Source organism: Mastomys coucha, unplaced genomic scaffold (assembly GCF_008632895.1).
Source record: "Mastomys coucha isolate ucsf_1 unplaced genomic scaffold, UCSF_Mcou_1 pScaffold15, whole genome shotgun sequence".
Lineage (NCBI taxonomy): Eukaryota > Metazoa > Chordata > Mammalia > Rodentia > Muridae > Mastomys > Mastomys coucha.
In genome coordinates, this window is record NW_022196897.1 from 66,598,510 (window position 1) to 66,618,406 (window position 19,897).

General features: G+C 41.3%; 1 protein-coding gene across 2 annotated transcripts in view; it reads left to right on the forward strand.

The window, feature by feature from the left end:
• Itprid2 (ITPR interacting domain containing 2) overlaps positions 1-19,221 on the forward strand; it is an 83,521-nt gene extending 64,300 nt beyond the window's left edge. Inside the window, exons 10-18 of one of the 2 annotated variants that reach the window (XM_031370776.1) lie at positions 172-260; positions 1,877-3,067; positions 4,971-5,048; positions 5,138-5,265; positions 6,277-6,427; positions 7,561-7,626; positions 8,578-9,033; positions 17,042-17,160; positions 18,039-19,221. In XM_031370776.1, coding sequence (XP_031226636.1) covers positions 172-260; positions 1,877-3,067; positions 4,971-5,048; positions 5,138-5,265; positions 6,277-6,427; positions 7,561-7,626; positions 8,578-9,033; positions 17,042-17,146 — 2,264 coding nt within the window. In that variant the 3' untranslated portion in view covers positions 17,147-17,160; positions 18,039-19,221. Of the gene's footprint in view, positions 1-171; positions 261-1,876; positions 3,068-4,970; positions 5,049-5,137; positions 5,266-6,276; positions 6,428-7,560; positions 7,627-8,577; positions 9,034-17,041; positions 17,161-18,038 lie in introns of those variants that run through there. The other variant, XM_031370777.1, reaches the window with a different exon arrangement.
• The last annotated feature ends 676 nt before the right edge of the window (positions 19,222-19,897 follow it).

A 19,897-nucleotide genomic window follows, 5' to 3' on the forward strand; every position in this document is an offset into this window, starting at 1 on the left:
TGGAAACCGTGATCCAGCTTTTATCTAAACCTGAGTTACTGGCTGTGCTTTGAAGCTGCAGTTCTTCCTCAGCAATTTGTGCTGCTCTGTTGGGAACCGTTTCTATGATGATGTCACTGCCATGGCAGGCCTATGCACTGGTTTTGTTTAATAGCATGTTTCTACTGACAGATCACCTGCTGCGAACTGCGAGCCAGCATTCCGACAGCAGTGGCTTTGCTGAGGACTCCACAGACTGCCTCTCCCTCAACCACCTCCAGGTACCTTGGCTTTAAACTGCTTGGTGTCTGATGCTTTTCTTATTTGCTTATACTCATTATATTCCAGTATTTTTAAATAAATTTTGTTTATTTTAAAACTCACATTCCTGTTAGTTCTATGAACTTTTATGAAAATTAAACTATGAACTTTTATGAAAATTAAAATATTTTAGGTAACTCAGAAAGCCAGGTGCTTTTTCACCCTTGAGCTGGTGGTTGGTAGGTACACAGAGTCACAGAATGCACAGGAAAGGGCTTCAAAATGTCATTAATAAAATCTGAAAATTGAAATAAAGAAAACAAAAAAGATTAAAGAGTTTCCTAGAAGCATGGCTAAACAGGCTAGAAATACACCCAAGGAGACACAGGAAGAATCACGTGGGAGGAGGGCTCAGAAAGGTCTACCCTAGGAGAGCTGTTGGTATCTGGCTCATTTTGTTTGGGGGTTCTGGCCACTAGTGGGTTGCCCATGTTCCAGTGGGTAACCCTAAAGCCAGGTACATATAAAGATTGGTACACAGTGTGTTACCAAGAAAAAAAAATTAAGATCTGAAGTTGGGAAGGAGACATGATGTAGAAATCTGGAGGGAGTTGGAATGGAGAAATGGGATGTAGTTGTGATCATAATTCATTGTATGATATGCAGGACATTCTCAAGAGAGTAAATTAAAAACTATTAAAGAAAACACTGAGGAGAATTATTCAAGTTAAAATGGAAAAATGATAGTAATATGAAAGCGTAATGTAAAACATATTGATAAAGGCAAATGGGTATCTGCTCCAGACTGTAATTTCTTGATCCAAAAGTTGCAGCTTTACAGTGCTGCAAGAGTGGCATTTGTCCCACAGCCATCTGTGGGTTTCAGTGTTTGGTTGTACCTCTCATGCTGCAGGACCGTAGCCGTGCATGTAATCCAGTGTGTTGAAGTGAATGGGCAGCTCTGCATGATTTACGTGGTCTGTGTTCTGAGGTTTCACATTCCACCATGTTCACAGAGTGGCCATTTAACTCTCTCGTAAAGAATAATGCAGTGCACAAAAAATTGGGCAATGGGAAGAGTGTATGTAGTTGTGATGAAATAAACGAGGTGAAGGCACCTCAGGCCTATGCCAGTGATGAGGAAGGGAAGAGGAGGCTCTGGCCACCTTTGGAAGGAAGTTTGACTACCTGCTGGGAGAGGCCTCTGTGTCTCACATGGGAGCTATGTTTGTCAGCTTAGGGAAGGAGCCATACTGTGAGAAAGTTTGATCCAGAAGAATCTGGGGTGAAACTGTTGAGAGACCTCTGGTCCTGGAGCAAGGTGGCCCAGGTTAGCTGTGGAAAAGGAACACAATTCCTTTCAGAATGAAGAGAAGATGATGAGAACTAGGAAAGTATGTGTGTTGGAGAAGAACAGAAAGACATTTCTGTCTAACTCTGAAAGTCAGTTTCATGTGTTAGAAAGGAAATGTAAGAGAAATAGGTCTGAGACAATCTTGGTGAGTAAGTGGGGGGCAGGGCGGTAAAAAGCAGAACAGCTACAAATGGTGAGGGTTGAGTCAGGGGCACCCCATCTGTAGTCTTGTCAGTGGGGACTCTGACTCACCCTCAGCCTCGCAAATGCTTTCCTTCACAGGTTCAAGCCATGGGCAGCAGTGCTGACAGCTGTGACAGTGAAACGACTGTCACATCGCTTGGTGAAGACCACGTGACTCCTACAGCACAAGACCAGCCTTACTTTAATGAGTCAGAGGAGGAGTCCCTTCCCTCTCTGCAGAAAGGAAGAACAAAGGTGGTAATAGCTGCTGAGAAAAGAAAAGCAGACCACCAAGATTTCCCTCTGTGTGTGACTGCAGAGAATGCTGGAAACAGTGAGTCCACGAAGGGCCCATGTGAACCTGGTCCTCAGATTACAGAAACAGAGGAGCAGCCACCTCTGACAGCCACTGGAGAGCTCCCGAGGGAAGGGAGTGGAGAGAGTGATATGGAGAAAGGCAGCGAATGTGAATTTGCCCAGTACACCACACACCATATTCTCAGACCCTTGGCTTCCTTTGAAGGCCAGGGTAGCGGTATGAGCTCTGAAAAGAAAACTGGGTTTCCCTCCTCTGTGGACAGAGTGAACACTGCCCTGCAGAGAGCTCAAATGAAGGTTTGCAGTATGTCTGGGCAGAGAGTAGGGCGGAGCCTAATAAAATCAAAGGATCTGTTGAAACAAAGGTACTTGCTCGCAAAAGCTGGCTATCCTCTAAGAAGGTCTCAGTCTTTGCCCACTACTTTACTGAGCCCAGTAAGGGTTGTGTCTTCTGTCAATGTACGATTATCTCCAGGAAAAGAGACCAGGTGCAGCCCACCGTCCTTCACCTACAAGTACACACCCGAAGAGGAACAAGAATTGGAAAAGCAAGTAACTGAACATGATGGTCAGTCTTTGGTTAAATCTACCATCTTCATCCCGCCATCCTCTGTGAAAAAAGAAGAAACCCCTCCGAATGAGGGGGCACGACTGGAGGAATGCCACCATGGAAGGCTTGCCCCCTGCCCACAGTTTGCTCCAATATCCCAGTCCACCTGCTCCCTTCACTCTGTCCACTCTGAGTGGCAGGACAGGCCCCTGTGTGAACACATGAGGACTCTGAGTGCCCACAGTGTCCCCAACATATCAGGTGCCGCATGTAGTGCCTTCTCTTCTTTTGGGTGTCCCTATTCACATAGACATGCTGCCCACCTATACAGGGCATGCCCTGTGAATCCTCCTTCTGCCATAGAGATGCAGTTGCGGAGAGTGTTGCATGATATTAGAAACTCACTACAGAACCTTTCACAGGTAAGATAAGAAGATCTTTGTTTTATTTCTCTGAATTCCTCTCAGCGAGTTGGGATGAAGCAGACAAACGACCTCACCTTATTTTCCTACATGTCCTCCTAGACGTGCCCCTCTCGTTATGTGAGGGAAAGCTGTCACTAATCCTTAACAAATTTCATCTGAGACCCTCGTTCCACGGCATTTCTCCTCTCAGCCTTTCCGTCATTCTCTTTGTCTGAACCTTAGATTGTCCTGTTAAAAGCATCTTCCTTCTCAATCTTTTTACTCCTTTTCTCTGCCATTTGGATGTGCAGATCTCCTTTCTAAGATTTCTCCTTGGCTCCAGTGGTTCCCTGTTCTCCTGGGCTTTGTAGCTCTCTGACTAAGTTTCCTGTTCACCTGCTCACCTGTTTGCCTCTGATGCTGGCCTCCTGTCACAGAATTAATCTCTTTCCATGGCCTCAAAACTGGAACAACTCTAAAGAGAATCAGGTAAAGTGTGAATTCCAAATGCATGCCACCTGTTACGGTGAAATAGTGGGCAAGAAGCCACTTGGGTAAAATAAATAAATAAATAAATAAGTCAAAATTTCTTTATGAAAAGATATACCTTTCAAATACCCCCGTGTCCTCCTGACCACTGTCTAACAGTTTGCACACCTATTTCTCCTTCCTCATCCTAGTTCTCACTGTGGTTGTACTTCCTTGAGGCTGGGCAATTTCAGAGATAGAATTTCTCTATCTGTACATCTGTAGTGTGCGTTTCCAGGCAAGCCACTCCAGCTGTGGTGTGTTAGCCAGGATTATCCTATCAGTAACTCAGTTGGCAAATCTCCTCACTTCTCACCTCACCGCAGTAGACAGATAAGTCTACAGTCCCCGCTCGTGCTCCAGTGCTACTGGGCAGCAGAGCATTCAGGGTTGTCAGTATCCTTGAACTTTGGGTGAGCTGCACATATCACATGGTTGGTTGGCTGGTTGTTATTGTTGCAGTTTTCCAACTGTGGGGGCTCTGTCCTTGCCGTTCTTTTCATGAACTGCAAAGTCCTCATAATGTCTAAAGCTCAGGTCAGGTGTTACCACTATAGGCATATTTACCTACTGAATTTTTGTTTGCTTTCATGATACAGCCTCTCTCTCCCTCTCTCTCTCTCTCCCTCCCTCCTTCATTCCCTCCCTCCCTTCATTCCCTCACCCCCCATACACACACACACACTCTCTCTCTCTCTCTCTCTCTCTCTCTCTCTCTCTCTCTCTCTCTCTCTCTCACATCCACACACTCTTATGCATGGGCATTCATATTCACATTCATACACAAACTCATACTCCCACTCACTTACACACACACACTCGACTCACAATATGTGCTCATTCACACAATACTCATGTACACATACACACTCATACATACATTCACACTATTCTCCTTTTCTCTTTTAATTTCCTTTCACTGGGATCACTGCGGGTGTGGATGGTGGCCACTTGCTGCTTTCTCCAGCCACAGAAGTGCAATGTAGTCTCCTGTTCCTTTTGCTGTCAGATCTCTGGGTCTCAGTTTGGCTTCTCTACTTCTCAAGGCAAGAAGGAAGTCCTGTAAACAAATGCTTCCTTGTACATGGGCACACAGACACACACACAAAGACACACACATACAGAGACACACACACACACACACAGAGATACACACATGTATATGGATATGTTTTCCTTTGCCTCTTCCTTCTCCCAAATAGTAATTTGGACGTGGAATACTGAAGCAGTAGAGACTAATTTCTTTTGTTGTTGATTATAATATATATCATTGTGAGTTTGACTTAGCTCAAAAAGAATTGATAATGCATACCTCACATTAACTATAGCACCTCAGAGAACTTGGCAGTAGTCAGTTTGACCTGTCTTTTAATCCTGTTTCATCTGTTTGAAGTATCCTATGACGAGAGGACCTGATCTTGCTGCTGCTCCATACAGTACTCAGAAGTCGTCTGTTCTACCTCTTTATGAAGTAAGTTCTGCCTTAAATTTCCCCCTCATTATTTGAGTTGCAATAATGTATGTGATTTAGAAGTGTAATCCTGATACATTGCTTTTCAGAATACCTTTCAGGAGCTTCAAGTCGTGAGGCGGAGCCTGAATCTGTTCAGAACGCAGATGATGGACTTGGAGCTGGCCATGCTGCGGCAGCAAACTGTGGTGTACCCTCATATGACAGAGGAGGACAGGTCAGTATAGTTAGCTGTGTTAGTACAGTCAGAGCCTTTCCTTCCGAGAAGCAGACCCTCAGCATAGCTTCTTCAGAACCCAGCTCTGTTCGCACCCTGAACTGTGTGTAGTGAAGCAGTATAGATAAGAAATGGGCAGGCGGAGCTTACTGAGCTATCTCCCGCTGCAGAGTGCTTTTCAGAGAGGTGAGAGTGCTGGAGACCAAAGACCTTGTCAGCACCTCAGGGTTGCTCTCTGAACTTTTAAGATTGCAGTACCTTCACAGGGCCAAGGGCCTCTCCTCCCATTGATGACTAATTTGGCCATCCACTGCTATACATATGCTGCTGGAGCCATTAGTCCCACCATGTGTACTCTTTGGTTGGTGGTTTAGTCCCTGGGAGCTCTGAGGGTACTAGTTAGTTCATATTTTATTTGTCCTAAGGGGCTGCAAACCCTTCAGCTCCTTGGGTCTTTTCTCTAGCTCCTTCATTGGGGAACCTGTACTCAGTCCAATGGATGGCTGTGAGCCTCTACTTCTGTACTTGTTGGGTACTTGCATAGCCTCTCAGGAGATAGCTATATCAGGCTCCTGTTGTCCAGCACTTGCTGGCATCCACGATAGTGTCTAGATTTGATGATTGAATATAAGAAGGATTCCCAGGTGGAACAGTCTCTGAATTGTTCTTCCTTTAGTTGGTCATCAATGGGAAGAAAGGCCCTTGGCCCTGTGAAGGTCCTATGCCCCAGAGTAGGGGAATGCCAGGGCCAGTAAGCAGGAAGGGGTAGGGTGGTGAGCATGGGGAGGGGGGAAGGAACAGGGTTTGTTTTAGTTTTAGTTTTTTTCTTTTTTCTCTTTTTTTCCTTTTTTGGAGGGGAACCTGGGAAAGGAGATATTTGTAAATAAAGAAAACATCTAATAAAAAAAAAGATTGCAGTACCTTCCTTCAGTTCATACTCTTCAAAAGTGTGGTAACTAGAAATTGTACCCCTACTACTTTTTCAAAGTTATGCTTGTCCCAATCTGACAGATATGAAGTTGACCAGCTGCAGGGTTTGCGAAACTCTGTCCGGATGGAACTGCAGGACCTGGAGATGCAGCTGGAGGAGCGCTTGCTGGGCCTGAATGAGCAGCTCCGTGCAGTGCGGGTGCCTTCACCTTTCCGCTCCTCTGCACTCCAGGTATGCTGTTGGGGTCTGGAGTCTGCTCTAGGGTTATTCATAATGTGTGATTTAGGACTGGGTAACTCACTTTTCCCCCGTGGTTTAATGCTTTAGGACCATGCATACTATCCAAGTAGCTTTCATGCACATTAGTTTTATGTGCAGTGTGATAAATTTCACATTTAGTATATTTAAGAAATACATTGAAAAATTTAATGGTATTTTTAGTAATCGAAAAACAAAAGTCAACACAAAAGTTTTGCTTTTGAAGGAAAAATTCTAGTGAACTAAAAGATGACTACTTAAACTCGTGTCCCTGCTTATAACTCCAAAGAACAAATTATTCCCTTTTATTCCCCCACCGCCTTGTTTGAGTAAATAGCTGATCCCTTTGAAGTTTTCCTTTGTTTTCAGTTTAATTCTTTTCTATGACTTGGTTTTTAGGGGTAGGGAGTGTTCTTTTTTGCTGTTTTGTTTTGATGCTGAAGATTGAAACTTAACCTCCCCTAGGCCCACTCCATGCCCTCTCCATGGACAGCCCCTCCATGCCTTCTGCTCTGTCTCCTTCAGGAAGCAAGTGGAATGCCCTGATAGCATCCATATACTCAAGAATAATGAAAGTGAGCACTGTTGTCCTTATGCCATACCAGCTGGCATTATTTCCAGTGCTGCTTCACATGGAATTTGAGCTTCACCATTAGAGTCCTATTTTTGCCAATATGTTTGCAGTTATAAAATGTGTTGCCTTGAAATTTCAAATTTTATCCTGCTTTTTTGTGTTTGAATTTTGTCCGAATAAGAGTGTGTGTGAGCGCAAGTGTATGTGTGCGTTGGCATGTGTGTTTGAGCATATATGGAGGAGAACGAGAGTGTATATACACATAGGTAAAATAATATTTCAAATCATTATGAATGCATGCTTCCTTGACTTTGACCCCTCGTTATTAGAAATGTGTTGGTGGAAGCAGAGAATCTGAATGCTTGTGTAGCAGTCGCAGTACTGTATTTGATGGAGTACATGGTAACTGACTACAGTGTTTGTGACAGACAGTGGTGTTTCCCGGAGCTATGTAGCCAAGTCATTGTTAGGAAGCACTTTCAGTTTGAGGGAGAGTGCCCATGTGTGAGACTGTGCTGTGCTTGCCTTTCAGGGTATGTGTGGCAGCAGGAGCGCTGATAACTTATCCTGCCCATCTCCGTTGAACGTCATGGAGCCGGTAAGCCTGTCCTTCAAGTCTTGGGGAAGGGGTACTGGGATAGCTCATGGGGAAGGGGTACTGGGATAGCTCATGGGGAAGGGGTACTGGGATAGCTCATGGGGAAGGGGTGCTGGGATAGCTCACGGGGAAGGGGTGCTGGGATAGCTCATGGGGAAGGGGTACTGGGATAGCTCATGGGGAAGGGGTGCTGGGGTAGCTCACGGGGAAGGGGTGCTGGGATAGCTCATGGGGAAGGGGTGCTGGGATAGCTCATGGGGAAGGGGTGCTGGGATAGCTCATGGAGAAGGGGTACTGGGATAGCTCATGGGGAAGGGGTGCTGGGATAGCTCATGGAGAAGGGGTGCTGGGATAGCTCGTGAGCATACGCTCTCCTCAGTGTGTAGAAAATGTATGGCTGGTTGAAGTACAGACTTTGAGAAGTTAAATGAGTTGGAAATGAGTTTGCCACTTTGAAGTACAGTGCCAATTTGGGCCTCTAGAAAGCTAGCTTCATTGAGGTGGTGATTTGTCATTATAACCAAAAGAACATAATGCATCATAGAACCATTTCATCTGTACTCCAACGAGTTCTTTCTTGTCAGATGCTGGGTCCTTCCAGGACCTGTAAAATGACTGTGTATTTATTGCATTTTAGACTCATTGGCAAAACATTCTGAGTAGCTCTTTTAGTTTTCATTAATTACCCTTCCATGAAATAATCTAGAAATCTCTAGGTTAACTAGTAAAATTTCACTTTACTATGTGTCTTAAGATTGCCAAGGTGTGGCTTAAGATTACTATGAATTTAATTTGTGTGTGTGAATAAAATTAATCAGTTAATAATTTAATGAAATAGAATTATGCCTTTAAAATTCCATGTGATTTGGGACAATAAGGATAGCTGGGACTGTAATCTTCTTAATTGCCAGTCATAATTGTGTGAGAGAAGAATAATGTTATGGCTTCCAGGTAACAGAACTAATGCGGGAGCAATCATACCTGAAGTCTGAGCTGGGCCTGGGCCTTGGAGACATGGCGTATGAAATTCCTCCTGGAGAGAGCTCGGAATCCGTTTTCTCTCAAGCAACATCAGAGTCATCTTCCGTCTGCTCCAGCCCCTCCCACACCAACAGAAGATCTAGAGGGCCATCTGGGAGCAAACCCAGAGCCCGCTTAGTGGCAAGAAAGAAGATATACCGAGCCTCTGTGGCCCTGACACCTACTGCCCCCTCTAGAACGGGCTCTGTGCAGACACCCCCGGATCTGGAGAGTTCTGAGGGAGCTGAAGCATCCGAGGAAGCCTCACAGGTCATGGGGCTTACATCTCACATGGAGGAAGAGCCAGAGGACCTCTCCCTGATGCCAGCTGCTGAGGAAATGCACCGGAATGTGGAGCAAGATGAGTTGCAGCAAGTCATCCGAGAGGTAGGTCCAGTCTGAGCCTGTGTCAATTGCAGGTGTGTCATGGTAGCTTTTATTCAGGGACTGCTTGCTTGTTAGACTTTGATGGCACTGTGTACAGTAATTTGTAGAAAGCTGTAGATCAGCTTTCCCATTGACTGTGCATTTCTGCAGATTTGAGACTGCCAGACATCCCACTGCTTTGTCCACTGTAGTTGAAATATTGTTCATGAAGCTTAAAGGAGGGAAAGCCCCTTAGACCTCTCATTTCCACATGTGTAAAATAAAGAATTACAATTTAGACCTCTTCTAGAATTAGAAGGTGTCGTTTTATAAAATTCTAATTGGCATGAGGAAAAGGAGGAGGTTAATAATGGTAAGGAATCTGTTCTTTTTTCCTTTGGTGGCTGGAAAAGTATAGAAATTGTCATTTGTTCATAGACTGAAATGTAGTATGAAGTGGGGTTTACCCTGGATGACGAGAACATGAGAACCTAAAGTGTTAACCAGAGTTCTGGGTTTCCCAAGGGGCCACCAGCATGTATGAGGGTTACCACTCAGGGTCAAAGTTAATTGAGAAAGTGTATAGAAGGACTGTGAGCTTTCTGTGGCTGTGAGAAAATGCCTGAGGAGAAGAACAAGCTTAAAAAAAAAAGGAATGCTTGTTTCTGTTGGTGCTTTTGAGGTTTCAGCCTGAAAGCACTTGGTTCTGTTATTCATGGGCCTATAGTGAAATGGAGAGCATAGGCGACAGCTGGGCTAGAGCAGGGCACAGAGAGGGTGGTATGGGAGGATCAGGATAACACAGAGCCTCCACGATCCTGAGCCCAAGGACTTGTCTGCTTTCTGCCTGGCCTTGCCATCTCAGTTTCTCTGGCCCTTCTGTGGACTAATTTAGTGATATCTCAAAAGTCACACCTTTGAGTATCACTATATAGAGGACCAACCTTTGGCATCTGAACCTCTGGGACAATAAATTTAAATTATAATGCTTTTTACTATTAAGTTCCATTATTAGAAACTGGTGTATCCCCTTTAAAGAGAAAAGCACGATGGATAAACTTCACAGTGGCTTGGACCTGCTCTCTCATAAGTTATATACCTTGACTATTGGCTTGAACCTGCTCTCTCTGTGGGTTCTATACATTGAATGCTCTTTTATAGGTTATATACATTGATTATTGGCTTGGATCTGCTCTCTCTGTGGGTTCTATACGTTGAATACTCTATAGGTTATATACATTGATTATTGGCTTGGACCTGCTCTCTGTGGGTTATATATGTTGAATGTTTTTTTTGTTCTATTTCCACAAAGAAGAAGTGTACTTTTCTTTCCAACCACTCCTAAAACTCCTGATGATAAACACCCTTTATTTCATGTTATAAATTATAAAGAACAACACATATATTTTAAAAGTCACATTAAGGGTTGAACTATATCTTAGTGACAGTGTGTGAGGCTTTGAGTGTGAATCCATCAGAGGTGGCACTGAGCAAGTATGGGTCCCTGAGTGTGACCTCGAGCAGAGGTGACACTTGGCAGCATGTGTGAAGCCAGGAGTGTGAATCCCCCCCACCCAGCACTGCCCGAGCAAAAGGGAAAACAAAGAGAAACCAGCAAAGCTTTATAATCTTTGGAAGCCTGTAAAGTATCAAAGGTAATAGAAAATACCTGTGAGCAGAGAAATCCTTAACTTAAATTACAGTGAGGTAAACAAGACTAAAAATCTCAAGAAAAATTGAAAACGTGCACAACGGCCCTGAAAGTTTTCAGGTTTTGGGGCCTTTTTATTTTGAAGACTTGGGGTCCTTAAAGTCTATGAAAACATCACACACACACACACACACACACACACACACACGCGCGCACGCTCACTATGTAACATTTCTTATCTCATAAATGTGAATTTCTAAATCTTTTTAGTTATTTAAGAACTAATGCTTTAGGAGCCAAGTAACTCAAACTAAGCCACAGAAATTAGACCTCCCTATTTTCGGACTGCATTTCCAATGTAATTGTAAATGTGATTCTGATGTACTTTTAGAATCAATTCTTGGCATAGTCAAAAAGGGCCATTGATCCTCTGGGGTCTAAGATTAGTGCCTACACATGGTGCCATCATTTATTGCCCAGTAATAGCATGGAAAGTACATTAAAATAAACAGTGGGTTCTGCTGTGAACACACAGACGATAATATCTTCCTGAAAGTGTCTGTGCTGGGAAAACGTACACTAAAACCTGTAGGACTTGTCAGGGAAGAATAGGATCAGAAGGATGACATCCCAAACTTCACCAGTGACACAAGAATGGACAAAAAATATGAAACTAAACAAAGCAGTAGCATGGTTTTATGCATAGTTAACATAGTCACGAAACAGGTAATACTGCAATAAAAAATGGTTCTTCATCTAGGAAACGTTTGACTTGTGCTTGTGGAATCCAGACTTGGGGGGGCTGGAGCTTGTCAGTTACTGAGATGGGGTGAAAGGATGATCTGGAGTCTGACACCACGGTAATGCCAGGGCTGAGAGGTGCCTCGTGCTCAGGACTGACCTTGCTGCTAGATTTTCCTTTCAATCTCTCACTGCATTTTTTATTGCATATTTTCTTTATTTACATTTCAAATATTTTCCCCTTTCCAGGTCTCCCCTTCAGAAAACCCCCTATCCCATCCCCCCTCCCCTGCCTCTATGTGACTTTTAAGTTGCTTATATTTGTGTTCCAAGTTCCTGTATTCAGCTGAAAGCTGCTTTCTCTGGCCACCCATGTATCTTGAGGATGAACTTTAAACAAACAGATGTGACGTTTGTGTTACATGCAAATTGTTACCCACGATTTCTGATATGTTGACACAAATGCCCATTTTTAAAATCAGTATAGGTGCAGGGTGCATGGTTCTATTTATTTATTTATTTATTTATTTATTTATTTATTCATTCTCCAGACTTGACTACAGACTAGTGGAAGGCTTCAGTTCTATACATTTATTAGTTCTCAAAATGGAGTGATTTTTGTAACTCGATTGTGGCTGACTAACATTTAGCAAAGTAGACATTCAACTTCCTCAGTCAGGTATGCCTGCGCAGGAGTAGGAGTCAGTTCCTAGGAACTTGCTTGTGCACAGGAAAGTACTTTAGTTAGATTAAATACTCAACCCAAACTGCGTTTGCTCATAACACATTTGCTAACTCCTTTTTTCTTCTACTAAAATCTGATGCTTTCGTTCTGTTAGTTTGCTTTTGTTTGAAGTTCTCCTGAAACTTGGCTTTCTATTGCTTATTTGGCATAGTTACTCCTTTAAAGCATGCCTGAGTTTTCATTTTAAAAAGCTTATTGGCCTGATCCATGTTGCATATAATTGCCTAGGAAGAAAGTATTCGCCTTAGACTAGAATATTGATTCTTTGGCCAATAACACAGTCTATAGAAGAAGTCATTTGTTCCCATTTTGCTGCCTTGGTCCTAGAGAATTACTTAATCATTTATAGGAATTTCCTATTAAATATGAAAGATGTTTTACTTTGTCAAGCATTTAAATTGGCATGGAAAGCAAATGTTTGACAATCTTTTCAGAATGTGTTACTAAACCCTTCGAGGGCAGCCGTTCAGCTCAGAATATGTCAGTTTTGAAGGAAATCTGCTTTAGCATTTACCTTTGCACAGGAGGACTTGACCTGTACTAGGGTGTTGGTGTGCATAGCAGTCAAACTTTCCGAAGTATTTTGAGAACTCACTTGAAGAGATACCTTGGTTCATTGCTAGCTCAAGTTAAAAAACTAGTTCATATTGTCCTAACTCAGCTAGGTGGTTTTATGTTTAAAAGTTTGTTTATAAAATATTTCAAATACTGATTTTTTTTTACTCCATTTATTTCCAGCTAGTAATCTTTTAATCTTAAATGTCCATGGTACTAAATTTCAAGTTGTTAGCTTATTGTATTTGCTACCAAGAAAATAAAATTTGATTCTATCTTCCCAGTAAATTTGTGGCCCTTAACCCCATTAACAAAGCCAGCATTCAGGAAGGCTAGATCTGATCTTGGATAGAACAGTTCTGCAGGTGAGGATTAAGCATTTTTGGCAGGCACTCTCAGGGACCTTTTTTTTTCTTACTGCACTCCTGGGTGCATGAAAACAATGCCATCTGTTAGGCCTCTTTCCATCACTGCGCCCTGAGAGGTGTGGAGAGTGCTCACTGCCTCAGTGCACTAAGTCAGCTGTATGCCCCTTTGGAAGGAGAACATCCACACAGAGTCCTTTCACACACTGTTTAATACACAGTCTGGACTTAAACTTTTGTCAAACCAAGGGTGCTCTTTCTCCTTCCAGGTTGTGTACACATCCCATTTGGGAACAAAACAGTACTGCCTTAGAATTTGTCTGAGTCATTTGTAATATATGTGATCATGACCGAAAACCATTTACAAATACTTTAGAATGTACATATGTATAGGAATAAAAAGATGGTTTATAAAATATGTGTAAATGTGCCATTTTCAGAGGAAGTTCAGCCTCAAATGGCAAGAATAAATAGCATAGATTGGCATGCTTTTCATAAAAGTTTTCTTTGTTTATTTTAGCTTCTAGGCTTGGTTTACAACTGTCAGTATTTCTGACATGTTTAAACGTGTTTGGGTAAAACACAGCTTCTCATGTATCCCTTTGGAATGTTTTAGAGACCATCTCCGGGTCCTGGCTTTGGGGCTGTAGGCACTGTGCTGATGCAGCCTCAAATGTCATATCAGCAAGTCATTGTAGGCTACAATGAAGTCTTTTTTGAAGTGTCAAGTAGACTGTCTAAAGTCTACACAACCTTTGGAAATTGTGCTCACAGAAGTCCTTATACTAGCCATGCTAGAATTTTCTTACTCTGAACCCCTATGACTTCTCTGAAGCATGGGGAACTTTAGAACTAGTTTATTTGTTCATAGTTCTGTTGTGAAATGGTTTATTAAACTAGGCATTGTGCTAGTTTCAGTGCTAGTTTCAAGTAGCTACTTTCATTTTCTTTCTCTTTTTTGTTTTGGTTTTTGTTCTTGCTGCTGCTGTTGTTCATTGGTTGATTGGTTGGATGGGTGGGTGGGTGGGTGGTTTGGGTTTTGGTGTTTTGAGACACGGTCTCAGTATGTAGCCCTGTCTGTCCTGGAACTCTCTGTAGATTAGGCTGGCCCCAAACTCAGATATCCATTTTCTTCTGCTACCCAAGTTCTAGGATTAAAGGCATGTGCCAGCACCCCCAACTTTCTTTTATTATTTTTGAGGTGATATCATTTCTATGATCATCTACAGTAAAATATGCTTGACAGTAGAGATTCATGTTCATTTGTTTCTTTTCTTTTTCATTGAGATAGGGTCTTGTTCAAGATGGTCTCAAGTTCTAGGACTCAAACAGTCTTTCTGTCTCAGCCTCCCAAATGCCTGGGACTACACATGCCAGGTTCTTAGATACTCTGATGTACTTTATGCTAGCAATATCTGTGTTACTGTAATGTTTAGCATTCATTTTTAATTGAATGGTAAGCACAAAGGAGATGTAATAAAGTTGTCTTATTAGAGACTGCTTAACATCTTATATAATATAGAATTTCAATGGCTCTTTTCCTATATACTACATTTGCCTTACCTATTGTGGCTACAATACTCTGATTTTCATGTTTCATACCCACTTAAAATTGACATAAAGTACAGTACATCTGAAACCCTTTGTTATTTAATGTTCATGAATGGTGGTAGAAGGTAGACTTCAGATCTGATATTTGTTTACATGTGCAGCAGGGCAGATGATGATCGATAGCAAAGGAGAGTTTTGTTTCTATTGCCTTTTTAGTTGAGAGCCTAGCCTTTCACAGTGGATCCATCTCTCCAGCCTTATTCTGCTTCTATGAAGAATCATATATTATTGTATGTATTATGTACTAGTTTTGCATAGCACAGACATTTTGAGAAGAACTTCAATTGAGATGTTTTCAGGATGTATTTAGGAATGTTTTAGGAAATAGATGAGGCTGACAGGAAACTGTGGAAATGTAGAATTTTTAAGAGCTAATTGAGAGTAGCACAGTGCTAATTTGGGAATGCATTATCAATTTACTCCAGGTAATGCACATTTAAAGCCTTTACAAAGAGCTATTTGGAGGTGAAGGTATATCATTAGAAAGAAAGGGAGGAAGAAGGCACGTAGTATTTATGTAGCATTTAGACATCTGGACATGATCATTGCCTCATGTCTATTTACTTTTGTGTTTGTTTGTTTTATTCTTTTTCTCTATTTTACATTTTTTTCAACCCCCCATCCCACCCATCCCCCTCACACACATCAAGTTGCTGCAGGACTAAGCACATTTACTACCACTGAGGCCAGACAAGGCTGTCCATTTAGGAGGCTTGGAATCCACAGGCAGGTAGGCAGGTAGGCAGGCAGACAGGCAGGTAGACAGGTAGGCAGGCAGGCAGGCAGACAGGCAGGTAGACAGGCAAGGAAGCAGACAGGCAGGCAGGCAGGCAGCAGGCAGGCAGGCAGGCTCATGGACAGCCCCTGCTCCAGTTGTTTGAGAAACCCACATGAAGACCAACCTGCTCATCTACTACATATGTGCAGGGGGCCTAGGTATCCAGCCTGTGCTTGCACTTTGGTTGGTGATTCAGTCTGGGAGCCCACAAGAGTCCAGGATAGGTGACTTTGTTGGTCTTCACTGCCCTCTTTGGGTCCCTTAATCTTTCTCCTAACTCTCTGTAAGACTCCCCAAGCTCCATCTGTTTGGGTGTGAGTCTCTGCATCTGTTTCTGTTGGCTGTTGGGTAGAGCCTATCAGAGATTAGTTAGGCAAGGTTACTGTCTACAAGCATAATGGGGTATCATTAATAGTGTCAGGATTGGAGCTTGTCCATCTGTTTGCTTTTTAATCCATAAAATGAGATGTGTGCATGCGTGTGGAAGCCAGACGATAACCTCAGATGTCATCCCCAAGAGGCTTGTACTTTGTGTTATGAGACAGGGTGTCTCACTGACCTCGAATTCAATTCCAGAGAGCCTACCTCCCCAGTGTCTAAATTATAAGCACATGTTATCCAGTTTTTGCCTTCCTGTGTTACTTGTTTTTTTGTTTTTCCCATGGCTTCTGGGGATCAGATTCAGATCCTCAGGCTTGCATGGTAAGCACTACACTGACTCAGCCACTTCCCCAATCCAGGATGAAAGTCCTTACTTAAATCAGATAGGTGACACATGCATCAGAACACTATAGAAAAAATACTTCACATTTAGAGCAAAGGGCTATGTGAAGATTTTTATAATATTTAAAGTGTAAGTATCACTAAATGAAATTTTCTTCTGTCCACTGAAAATGTGTGTTAGCTTAAACTTCTGTAGATGTTCTGTTTTTAGTTGATAGAAACAGGCAGAGTATTTCTGCCTGAGTCTCACTTTGCCACGTACAGGTTTTCTTAACATTAAGAACATGAGTCCTGCTGACTTCCTGGCATCCATACAAAGCAACATTGCAAACCTCACATTTAGTTCTGCAGGCTGCTGTGTGAGGTAACTTATGAGAAGTTTTATAATGTTTTTCCCATAAGAATTGTGATTTTTAGCCAGGCAGTGGTGGCACATGCATTTAATCCCAGCACTCTGGAAGCAGAGGTGGGTTGATCTCTGTGAGTTCAAGGCCAGCCTGGTCTATAGAGCAAGGTCCAGAACAGCCAAAGTTACACAGAGAAACCCTGTCTCAAAAAACCAAAATAATAATAATAATAATAATAATAATAATAATAATAATAATAATAATAATAATAAAGATTTAAAGGGATTTTTCATAATGCCTTTGGCTGTGTTGTGCTACAGCGGACTTCACAGTCTGGTGTGACTGGGGATAGGCTCTCCTCCAGGTGCCTCTTTGTGCATGTCACATGAACACTGTGGTCTTCTCTGTGATTTAGCTGATTGCAACAATTAAGTGGTATGTTTTTATCTGAAAACAGGAAAAAATAGAGTGGTCATATTGTTAAATGCATATTTTTCTCTTCTTCCATTATAGATTAAAGAGTCTATTGTTGGGGAAATTAGACGAGAAATTGTAAGTGGACTTTTGGCAGCAGTGTCTTCCAGTAAAGCAGCTGCTTCTAAGCAGGACGGCCATTGAATGGGATGTACTCGGTAATGTTTATTAATGCCTTCATGGAACTGGAGAGAGTATACATCAACACTTGAGTCATGATTCTTTGTTTTCTTAGTGAGGTTGTTATAACTAGCTAAATTTTTATTTCTAAAATATATGTCATAGTTGTCCTACAGTATGAAAACCATATGCAATCCGTATATATAAACAACTCAATAGAGCAGAATTGCCTACAGTGTGTGCTTACATAGAAAGTCATTATAGAAAATAAAACTTGGAGTTGGACTTTAGACTGGAATCTTACTTTAATATTAATTAAGTTGTATATCAAATGTATAATATATGGCCAAGAATTTGAGAATTAGTCAAAAAAATTTTAATACCTGACCTTATTATTTTTGTCATTTGAAAAAATGACATTCTATAGCTCCATTTCTAATCATAATTTATTAAGGATTTATATGTGTCTTACTAAAATAATAGCTATAGCTGTATTTTGTAAATTATGTGTATATATTTATTTATTAATAGCAATGTTTAGTGAACACACCAAAGAATAATAGTGTGTACAGTACTTTCAGAGCTGAAGGTGTTTATTCATTGATATGAAAAATGTGATACATAATTTTAGCTGTGGAAAGTAAGAAAATATTTTATAAATATTATATCTTAGCAAATCATACAATTTCTTTTCCAAACCCAGGATAAAATTATTAACTTTCAAAAATGTATAATAGCCAGAAAATTGTGTGTATATGCTGGATGGATGGATGGATGAATAGACAGAGAGATGACAGATAGATAGAGGTAGAAACATCTATGCCATATATATGGATTTATTTGAATAAATTTGTTTTAAAGAATTTTCAAAATAGTACTTGAAGAATGTTTAATATTCATTTTTCCTTCTTTTTAGGGTTGGAATGGATCCCATTAACTGATATAGGCGTTGTCAATGATTAATGCTGGTGGAGGTGTTGTTTGTCCTATGGAAGATATTTTCTACTGAGCTGGGCTACTGTACACAATGGACAGTGTGCATTTCTGTATGCAGTGTACAGGTTATGGTTCTATGCATAGAAATTTTAAAAAACATACATAGAGCCTTAGGCACCTCGCTGACTCTGTTCTAAGCAATCAGACTGGCCATTTGAAGCCTAGTATTTATTTGTATGTCAATATTTTTCCAGTTGATGTCCTATGTAGAGTTAATTGTAAAACTTGAAGAATTCCAGACATAACCAACTTATAAATAACATATTTCTTCAGACTAGCTTCTACAACACTGACCTCTATGAGGTATTTACTGTGCAATAACAGATTCGTCTTTTGAGAGCTTGAAGCAACCGATGATTTTTCCCTCCACTGCTCTTCATTGGGGTCACTTCCAAGGAGACTAATGGTTCTGTTGTAAAAATTGCTCTTAATTTTTGAGGAGGCTACTGAGAAGCAGTAGGGTAGATCTCATGAGGTTACCTACAACTACTTCATGTTCTTACACTGTAAGCCTTGTTGCTTTGCCCCAACAAATGTAATTTTATTATAGCTATGAGCCTTATGGTAGGCACTATGTACTCTCTGCAGTGTAATTTCATTATAGCTGTGTGCCTGTGGTAAGCACTGTGTACTCTCTGCATTGTCCAGATGTCTTACTTTAAGGTGTTTCTTCTGCCTTTTAGACTAAGTACTATTGTCAAGATAATGGGGCCTGTGACTTGAACAGATAGAATAGAAATGAATAAGCTTGTTTTTGTTTTTCCAAATGAGATTTAGATTTGTTTTTCTCATGCACAAATGATTTTAATTCAGTTTCAACCAGTGAAAACTCATGTTTTTTCTGGAAAAAAAAAGTTTTCCTATCTGGTAATGTATAAAGTAACAACCAAATGTTATTAGAAATTAGTCTTTTAGTATTTGTAATTTTCAACTCCTATTATGTTACTTTGTGTGAAAATTTTTAGTCAAAAGTGCTTGGAATAATTAGCATTCTTTGAAAGAATACCTAAAAAGTTTATAAATATTTGAACTATCACACAAAGGCTGATCTCTAATAAACAAAAAACCCCATTAAAACAATAAAGTATTTATTTTGCCTAAAATGTTAAATTCTTTTTTTTGAGCTGTAACAAGAAGAATTTGGATTACTTTTGAGGCTGTATTGGGCCTTCTCTCCCTGGAGTGGCTTCTGCAGTGCCTTCAGGAGAGTCGGCCTCCACCACCAAGAGGACACGGCAGTGTATCACTCTCGGGCTCAGAAAACTCCAGGGCTGCGAGCCCTTGGTAGGCCAGTTTGAACTTCTACTAAAAAGTGTGCAGTTAAACTATGAAGAACAGATAAAAAGCCAGATATAACATTCATGCCTGTAATCTTGTTATTAGACAAGTAGATGCAGGAGTGTCAGGAATTTGAAGCCAGCCTGGACTTAGAAGTGACTGTGCCTCAAAAGACAAATGAAAAAGAACAGATATTAAAATATGATTGTTATCCTTGTTCTCCCCCCACCCCCTCTTGCACCCAGTCCCCCCTCTCCATCTACCTCTGATGACTGTTTTGTTTCCCTTTCTGAGTAAGATTCACACACCTCCCATAAGACCTCCTTATTACCTAGTTTCTTTGGTTCTGTGAATTGTAGCATGGTTATTCTGCACTTTATGGCTAATGTCCACTTACAAGTGAGTATATGCCATACCTGCTTTTCTGGCTCTGAGTTACCTCACTCAGGATGATAGTCTCAGGTTTCATTCATTTGCCTGCAAAATTCATGATATCTTTGT